General features: G+C 49.4%; 1 protein-coding gene across 1 annotated transcript; it reads left to right on the top strand.

The window, feature by feature from the left end:
- The first annotated feature begins 6,082 nt into the window (after positions 1 to 6,082).
- Positions 6,083 to 7,420, top strand: POU3F2 (POU class 3 homeobox 2). Its single transcript, XM_036768756.1, has one exon. The coding sequence runs from the start codon at positions 6,083 to 6,085 to the stop codon at positions 7,418 to 7,420; it is 1,338 nt and encodes a 445-aa protein (XP_036624651.1).
- The last annotated feature ends 2,132 nt before the right edge of the window (positions 7,421 to 9,552 follow it).

Here is a 9,552-nt window from a genome sequence, read left to right as displayed (position 1 = left end):
TAAATTACTCAAAGTAATCCCTGAAACAGCTAAGTCTGACTGGCTGACGTTGTGTTAGAAGTCTTCAGAGCGGTGTCTGTCTATAAAATATTCACTTGTGGACTACAAAGGGTGGATCAGTTTTAATGACAAGATTCAGAACTAGGGGGATGAAGGGAAAAGATTAATATCCGTGAATTCAAATAATTTCATTTCAAATATGGAACTTAGAGCATTATATCTCGCTAGTTTAAACAGTGATGGAGATAAAATAGAATAGTCATCCTATGAAAAGTGGACAGAAGAATGGAATTACAAGAAATGTGGAAAATAGGAAAATTACTAATAACTTTTAGGCAACTTTCTCTTAACTAGATAGTGAAAGGTACACAATATGAATACACAGGGGCACTAGACTGTACAATGTGATGTAGATATAGAAAATCCATGTAAAATATTGGTCTTATCTCAGAAATTAATAAGCTACTGCACTATTATGCTTACTAATTTCCACTCATTTTGTTTATATTTCTCAGTTAAATGTTTTATTATATCAATGAGGAGCAGAGGCAACTTGCAAGTATTGTTTCTCAGTCATCTTATAAATGCATCCCTGAGGCTGCAGCTCTTGGAGCTTGAAGGCAGTTTTCATTAAAGCAGCCAGCTGCCTCTTTGTGTAGACTGGGTGTTTAAAGCAATGGCTTGTGAAGCCTGGGCCTCAGTTTTGTCCCTCTGTAGGCCCTTAGCATTTAAGTTCCATTCATGCAATTGAGCTCTCCTTCAAATCCAGCGTTTGTGAGTGAGAGCAGGAGAGATGGACAGAAACGAAAGGATTGAATGGCTCACACAGAAAAGGTTAAAAAGGGAACTGAGATCAAAACAACCCCATTCCACAATGGTTACATTAAACGTGTCCTAGCCGAAATCCTTCCATTTCATCTGGAAAGCAGTAGTCTGGTCGTGCTCTCCCCTAGGGCTAAACTCCTTGTAAAAAAAAAAGATTTCTCCATTTGCCTTCCAGGAAAATGTTCAGTTTCCTGTTTCTTTTATCCTAAGACCAAGTAAATGTAAAAGAAGTTAGGAGCTGGAGTCAAAGGGTAACTATTTCACCTCAGTGTTAGCAGTTGTCTGCTTACCCAGCTCAGTATGTGCAAACCATTGACCTTGGTTCCTTTTGCTACCCCCATTGTCCTTGCTATATGTATGTGTGTACGTATATGTTGTACACACACATGCACCCACACAGTAATTATATTTTTACGCACAGCGATCGTTTTGTGCTAGGGTCTGTAGCTAGTTTGTAATATATTACATTATGTATATGTGTGGGGATTGAGTGTGGCTAAGTGTCGACTGACTGTAAAACATTAATCAGCAAGGACTTTCAGACAAACTGCAGGAGAATGAATTGTGGGCGCTGCTTACAATAGAAACGTGTGTGTGTGTGTTGAATGTGGATGTCTCCTTGGCATAAATGGAGTTTGCCCGATTATTTTCACGTCAATACAGTCCAGAATTGTAAGATTAAGTTCAGCCCATCCTCCTTTTAGTTCAGAAAATCAACAGAGTTGAATCCACTAAGCAGAACCAAAGAAAGAGAACTGCAGTCGGGAGAGAGCAAGCATTGCCGGAGTCTCTTCCATGCCATTTTCCGTGGGCTCAGTCTCTTGACCTCGCCACCCTCGAAGGCAAGTCTGCAACTCAAGGATGTGCTGTCAACCCCACCTCCCACCTGGGAGAGAAAGCTACGTTTAAGACCCGCCTAGATGTATTTTTATAAAAAAAAAAAAATGTTCTTGGATAGCTGTACTGGAATGAAGGAGATATCAAGGAGCCTTGTCAGTTCAAAGCATTTTAGGGTTGTTTGAAAATCCTCTCCACGTCAAAATAAGCAGCCCTAGTATTTGAACAGCTGCTTTGAACAGAGAAAAGGGCTGAGTTGAATCAAAACACTGCAGTGTCTGCCCGAGACACCGCATCACCTTCAACCTGCTTTTATATGGGCAGAGAAAGGAAAGAAAGGCGAGCGAAACCTCTAATCCAGCAGGGTCAGCCACCAAAGAAAGGGGACACATGACTGTCTCTTTCACATCCCGGGTTCCGTGGCACTATTAGATCACCCCCCATTTGAGGGCTAAAACTGCAATAAGTACAGGTTAGGAGAACCCCAGAGGGTAGCAACATCAAGAGCTTGGCTGCCAGGGGTTCCCTCCGCCGGGGAGGGAGAGAGCGAGCAGAATGAAGGATGCTTAAGAAACAGTATTAATGACAAGGCTAACCAGGATGATGATGATGGGGCCGAGAAGGCGGAGCCTGCATCTATTCGGAATCCACAGTTCGCACGCCGCCCTCCGTGCTCTCAGCCGTAGATGGGGACGTAGAGATCGTTAATTTAATTTGGGAGGCTGTGGGGTTTGCACTGGTCCCTAGTTTGATGATTGCACGACTAATACTGCGGCCCGATAACCTGGTGATTTGTTAGGTGTATTAGAACTGGTAGGATGACTATGGTATTACCCAATTTTTAACTACTCTTTTTTTTTCCCGCCTGCTTACAAAATGTACGGGGGCGGGGGGGGGCGGGAGGCGAACGAAAGAGGGAGAGGAGAGAGGAGAGCGAAGGAGAAGCTTGTGAAGTTCCCTTTGCGGCGGCTTTCAGATCAATAATCGCTAGTGAGGTTTCCTCATAGGCAGATATAATTGTTGATATTCAGTCCCCGCCCACACCCTAAGAGGCACCCCACCCCCCCAGCCCACTCCGAACTGGAAGAGAAGGGAGCGTCACCCGCACGGGTTCAGGCGCCTGGTTAGGAAAAGCGGGCGAACAGAGGACGGAGGGCGTGGAAGGGGGATGGGAGGGACGGACGCCTAGAGGACAAGGAGCCACGTTGCCTCCTTGGAAGAGCCAACTTTCGCTCTCACTCCGCACCCTGGAGGCTGAGACTACTTAGCCCTTTCTCTCGGGGGATGCCCTGAACTGCCTTTAAAAAGCTCTTCCTTCCCAAACATCACCCTGCATACTAAAAAAAAAAAAAATAAAATTTAAAAAGGGGGGGAAGGGGAATCTTTCTATTTCACCTTCTTGTAAAATATGTAAAGAAATGAGAAATTTAATCCAGCGCCAAGGCAGAGGAGGGTGCTGGCTTGGCCTAGGTTAGGGTTGAAGGGGAGTGAGAGGAAACCTAGGACCTGACTCTTTCTTCCAGCTGTGCCCTTTAGCACCACTGGACTCTGGGTTCAGCAGACGCGAATTCTTTTCCCCCGGCTGCTGGTGCTGGAGGCTGCAGCTGGACTGTAACTGCAGCAGCGGCGGCAGCTGGCATCCTGGAGGGATGAGTGGGTTCAGAGCGTAGACTGAGCTGAGTTTCACTGCTCCACCTCCAAGTGGATAGGCAAAAGAGAAGAGGGGTATGTGTAGCGTATGTGTGTTGCTTTTGGGTTTCTTCGGGGAGAAAGGGGGGTAATCAAAGCAGAAGACAGAGAAGAAGGTGGGGAAGTCACTAACTCTATAGGAGCTGGCCTCCTCTCTCCCAGCCTGTTTCTTCGGGCTAGGATCAGAAGAGGACACAAGTACTGACTAGAGTTTCGCGGTTAAAGATTATAACCGTTTGTGCTAAAGAAAGCATAGTTAACCAGTGTCCGATCTATTTCCTTAGCGAGTCCTAGCTTTGCTCACCCTATTCGAACCCTGGGGAACAGTTTCCCCTGCACCGTCTATTGTGCGTGTATGTGTTTGCCCGCTCGAGTGTATATGGTGTGCCTGGGAGCTGGCCCCTCCCCCAACCCATTTCATACACAAACACACGTACACACACTCAAAAACATAGAACACGTGGAAAAATTTCAGCGAGACCGCCTTGCCGAGTGGTTAAACGTAGTAATTTATAAACTCAACCATTCCCAGAAGAACGCTGCCTCTCGTTAGTAATGACAAATTCTCCAGTCCACTCCACTGGTAAGATGCTCTGAGGCAGAGAACCACTCCCCTGGAGCAGTTTATTGGGCTCCTAACTCAGGGACAAAAGCCACTTCCGGCGCCTTCGCTACTTGTGCGCAGGGGACTAAGATCACTTTCCCCCAGGTCTTTCTCTCTCCCTTTGGTCTGCAACTTTTATATATGTCTGCCTTCTTCCTCTTTCCCTCCCTCTTCCCCCTAACCCTACAGTTGTCCCGAGAACTATGTCCTCCTGGCTCTTAAGTCTCCAGCCATACTGATGTATAACGGATACTCCTGAGTGTCTCCAGGATGGAACATTGCAGCAACATTAAATCTATGGAACTAGACAACTTTCAGGATCGCCAAAATCCTTGCCCACTGTACATTTCTGGACTAGGCTGGCACCTGCTACTGAGTTAGTCTGGAAATAACAATAAGATGCTCTCGTTACCCCGCACAGCAGTAGCAACAGTGGTTAGGGCAGTACAATGCCTTGTTGTTTGCTCTTTGAATTGGCTGGAGACGGAGCAGGACTTAGCCAGATATTGACCGGAGTGTTAAACCATAAAACCCAACAAAAGTTTTTAGACAGATTGCTTCCTATATACTCCTTTCCCACATATACATATCTTCCTCTTCAGTTCTGTTTTTAAAATATCCAACCAAGTTGCAAAGAAAAGCTCCGAAGACGGAAATGATTGGTTAATGTTAAGAATATGTGGAAATGTCCAGAACAAGAGGTTTCCTCCGAGCGATACACATTACCTTTAGAAGAGGTCGAAGAATGGTACACTCTGCCTTTGCCGACCCACTCTTGCATTTCCACCACCTCTAAGGGAGGGGGTTTTCCCACCCAGTAACTTAAGTTTTCAAACCAGAGGCTGTGCGTGCACGCCGCTGAGTTGCGTGCATGTTATATGAATCTGACAGCGTGGGACATTCTAAGTGATACTAGCACCAGAACCTCACTGTATGGCAAAATCTAAGCCCAGGCAGCAGCACCTTCGGGACTGCTCCACTCTCTCTTGGTTACTGGCAGTTACCAGAAGCAGGTGGGAGTGAGTGAAAGGCGCGGGAAGAAAACTAGATCTGTTAACCTTGAAGAGGCACAGTCCACGCCGGAGGGGAGTATTCGGGGTGCCGGGGGACGGAAGGGGGGAAGATACTTTTCTGGAGGAAAGGAATCCACAGGCTCTGGTGCTAGAACCCTCACTGCGCATCCAAATGATGCAATGAGAAAATGCTTCTCGGCCCTTGACACGGCACCGAGATTATTGCAACAGGAGGCAAGTCAGACTCCTCTTGGTTCTAGGTTTGAAAGTCTAAGGGTGTTTGAATGAGATGGGGGGGGGGGGGGGTCTGCGCGCGCGCGTGTCCCCTGCAGGAACAAGAATTGGGCTCCCTCCCGTTCAGTACAACCCAGCCTTCGTCCTGCCTCCCCTCCTCCCTCACATAGTCTACTGGGAAGAAGGCGTGAACCCCATCATCCAATTCTTCCATGTGGCCGCAGTTGACTTGAGCGCTGGGTCTGCCCTCCAGCCCCGCTTCTCCGCGCGTTGGAAACAGATGGGGGGCGGGGCCCACCAAGGAGGAGGTAGAGGGGGAGGTTCAGGCGGGGGGGTGTAGAATCAGAATAAGGAGGAGAGAAGGAGGGAGAGAAGACAGGAGGAGGAGAGGCGGGGAAATGGGGGAGGGGGAAAATCAGGCTGTCCAATCAGCTCCGCCGTCCCGGGCGGTTGCTAATGGTATCCACGTAAATCAAAAGGTACTGAGCCAATGGAAGGGGGTGATGGGGGCGGGGCCCGGGCGCGTGCCGCTGCGAGCCGGAGCTGCCAAGAGAGCGGGAGAGGGAGAGAGAGAAAGCTAGAGAGAGAGAGGGTAGAGAGCGGAGCGAGCAAGGGAGAAAGAGGGAGGGAGAGGAGGAGAAAGAGAGAGGGAGGGAGGGAGGGAGAAAGAGAGGGAGGGAGGAAAGGAGAGAAGCTGGAGCAGCAGCAGCAGCAATAGCAGTAGCAGCCCCAGCAGGCGTCGGAGCAGGCGTCGGAGCAGGCGTTGGAGCATCAGGCGGGGGGGAGAGAAAAGAGAGAGGGAGAGGGAGCCCGAGGCGAAAAAGTAACTGTCAAATGCGCGGCTCCTTTAACCGGCGCGATCAGTCCGGCTCCGAGAGTCATGGCGACCGCAGCGTCTAACCACTACAGCCTGCTCACCTCCAGCGCCTCCATCGTGCACGCCGAGCCGCCGGGCGGCATGCAGCAAGGCACTGGAGGCTACCGGGAGGCGCAGAGCCTGGTGCAGGGCGACTACGCCGCGCTGCAGAGCAACGGACACCCGCTCAGCCACGCTCACCAGTGGATCACCGCGCTGTCCCACGGCGGCGGCGGCGGGGGCGGTGGCGGCGGAGGCGGCGGCGGGGGCGGGGGCGGTGGCGGGGGTGGCGGGGACGGCTCCCCGTGGTCCACCAGCCCCCTGGGCCAGCCGGACATCAAGCCCTCCGTGGTGGTACAGCAGCCGGGGCGTGGAGATGAGCTTCACGGGCCGGGGTCTCTGCAGCAGCAGCAGCAACACCAGCAGCAGCAGCAACAGCAGCAACAGCAACAGCAGCAACAGCAACAGCAGCAGCGGCCACCGCATCTGGTACACCACGCCGCCAATCACCACCCGGGGCCCGGGGCATGGAGGAGCGCGGCTGCAGCGGCTCACCTCCCTCCCAGCATGGGAGCGTCCAACGGGGGCTTGCTCTACTCGCAGCCCAGCTTCACCGTGAACGGCATGTTGGGCGCTGGGGGCCAGCCCACGGGGCTCCACCACCATGGCCTGCGGGACGCCCACGACGAGCAGCACCACGGGGAGCACCACCCGCACCCGCACTCCCACCCGCACCAGCAGCCCCCGCCACCGCCGCCGCCACCGCAGGGCCCACCGGGTCACCCGGGGCCCCACCACGATCCACACTCGGATGAGGACACGCCAACCTCGGATGACCTGGAGCAGTTCGCCAAGCAGTTCAAGCAGCGGCGGATCAAACTAGGATTTACCCAAGCGGACGTGGGACTGGCCCTGGGCACCTTGTACGGGAACGTGTTTTCGCAGACCACCATCTGTAGGTTCGAGGCCCTGCAGCTGAGCTTCAAGAACATGTGCAAGCTGAAGCCTTTGTTGAACAAGTGGTTGGAGGAGGCGGACTCGTCCTCGGGCAGTCCCACCAGCATAGACAAGATCGCTGCCCAGGGGCGCAAGCGGAAAAAGAGGACCTCCATCGAGGTGAGCGTCAAGGGGGCTCTGGAAAGCCATTTCCTCAAATGTCCCAAGCCCTCGGCCCAGGAGATCACCTCCCTGGCGGACAGCTTACAACTGGAGAAGGAGGTGGTGAGAGTTTGGTTTTGTAACAGGAGACAGAAAGAGAAAAGGATGACTCCTCCGGGAGGGACTCTGCCGGGAGCCGAGGATGTATACGGGGGGAGTAGGGACACGCCACCACACCACGGGGTGCAGACTCCAGTCCAGTGAACTCTTTTGGGGGGGAGGGGGAAGTACGAAGGGATCCCTCCCCCCCTTCGCTCCCTCTTCCCCTCCTTCCTTATCCACTCCCCAGCCCCATTGTTCCCGCTTTAACTTCTGATTGTTCTTTTTTTTTAACCCCCCCCCCCAGGGGAAAAATAGGCAACGAAATCACTGGACTATCCTTTAAAGGGTAGCAGGTGTAACGATGTGTTTTGACCTTTACAGGCGAGTACCCAGGCAATGGAGTGGAGTGAGTATCTCACACACACAGAGGGGAGAGAGAGAGGGAGAGAGAGAGGCGGGAGAGGAAGAGATGACAGGCACTGAGATAAATACCTGGCAAAACTAAATTAATTACCAAAAAAAAATCTGCCAAACTATGATAAACACAATTGCAGTTTCCAACCTGGAATGAAGCTCATAGCTCGCCCATGCTGCCGGTGTTTATTTAATGTGGATTCCCAACGGGAGAGAGGACAAAACAATACACAAATTCTTTGATGTCAACAGTATTTAACCGTAGAAATTTGCACTGCAAGAAAATTGAAGTTTACATGAACCAATTCATGAAAATATTCCCCACCCACCCTATTCCCCCCATCCCACAGGTTCACTTTGAAATTGCCTTGTATTTTTTATTCAGCAACGAGTTGGCCAGTCTTTGGCAACTCTTCTGAGTATGTTGACCCTTGTTCTCCTTGCTTGTATGTGAATTTTGGTTACCTTCAGCTCCCCTTACATCGGTGTAACGTTTATTTTCTCCTTTTACCAAAGCAAAATGATTGGCTTCATACAAAATAAACAGTTTCCGATTTCAAGAAACGTGCATCGTCTCCCCAATTTATCCGAGCCAAGTTCCGAGCCTAGGACAGAAAGTCGAGCCCTCCTTAGATTGCCACCAACAAAGTAAACTTCATTTTCAGGCAGTGTTTGGGGCGGGGGGGTGGGGGGAAGAGGGAGGAGGGAAGAAAAAGAAAAATCGATACTGAGTGACTGATTGCTTCATTTTAGCAGGCGGGTCCATTGTGAAAGAGCTCCGAGGAAATGTGGAGGTTAAATACATTTCCAGAGTTGTCCAACAGAAAGAGAGTGGCACTTTGAAGAGAACTAGGGAAATATTTGCCCTCAGACACCCCACAGAAAGTTCTCTGCCTTCAGTTTTCATAACGTCATCTCAAGGAAATATTTGTGCTGACGACAGCAATTAAACTTGGGAACTCTGAAAGAGTGAATGTTTTCATTTAAAAGAAAACAATCCGAGAATGTAATGGTGTATGCATTTATTACCATAAAATACATTTGTGCATACATAGGAGTTCTCTCCGATTTGTGCACTGATTTTATCTTGACTAGCTCAGGTTTTATTTTTCAATTAAAAAATGTATCATCCCATGCCTTCTCTTTCCATCATTTGTGGCACGAAAGGCCAGTCTGACTTGGGCAGCTTTTTCTCTTTCACTAAGGGAGCCAAATTAAGTGGGGGGAAAAATTGCCATCTTCAATCCATCCTTTTCTCCCCTTTGTTAATAGATTTAAGTGCTTCTCTTGACCTTCTCTTCGTGGAAAATGGTTAACTTTCCCAAAAGCAAAAGACTCTACAGGGAAGTCTCAGAGAAAACTTGAAACTATTGAGAAATAAACACCATTAAACTGTGATAAGTTACATTTTAAAAACATAGTTGGCAAAACAAAAAAAGAGGTCGCTAAATGGAAAAGACGTTTTTATTATTGTTTTTAATCTAAAAAGGTTTTTGTTGTTGTCCAGTGTTAGCTTTTTTATTTTTTTTAAATGAAACTCCCTATCATGAAATCAGCTTCACACTGCAATCAGTAGCCAAGGTTGGGTTTTTGTTTGGTTTTGTTTTTAAGAGAATATGCTTTTTTATTGTATTTTCAGACTCCCGTGACCATTTGAGTTTCAAAGTTTTGCCAGATAAATAGAGATTTAAAACAGGCATGTTTATTTGCCTTTATTGCCTTTCCCCAACGATGATCACAGTGATAGGGCACAGAGCTGCTTTGGGGTGCATCAAGCTGCTTGTTCTTTCAGTGTTGGGGACTGGCCCTTAGTGAAGTAATTTAGGGCAGGGCAGATATCCAATGGTAAAGGGAGGAAATGAACTTTCAGAGACTTATTA

This window comes from Trichosurus vulpecula, chromosome 7, assembly GCF_011100635.1.
Source record: "Trichosurus vulpecula isolate mTriVul1 chromosome 7, mTriVul1.pri, whole genome shotgun sequence".
Lineage (NCBI taxonomy): Eukaryota > Metazoa > Chordata > Mammalia > Diprotodontia > Phalangeridae > Trichosurus > Trichosurus vulpecula.
This window is presented reverse-complemented; position numbering and strand designations above follow the sequence as displayed.

What these genes read in the sequence shown, in the direction of transcription:
- POU3F2 (XM_036768756.1), top strand. Translation starts at nt 6,083, where the DNA reads ATGGCGACCGCAGCGTCTAACCACTACAGCCTGCTCACCTCCAGCGCC.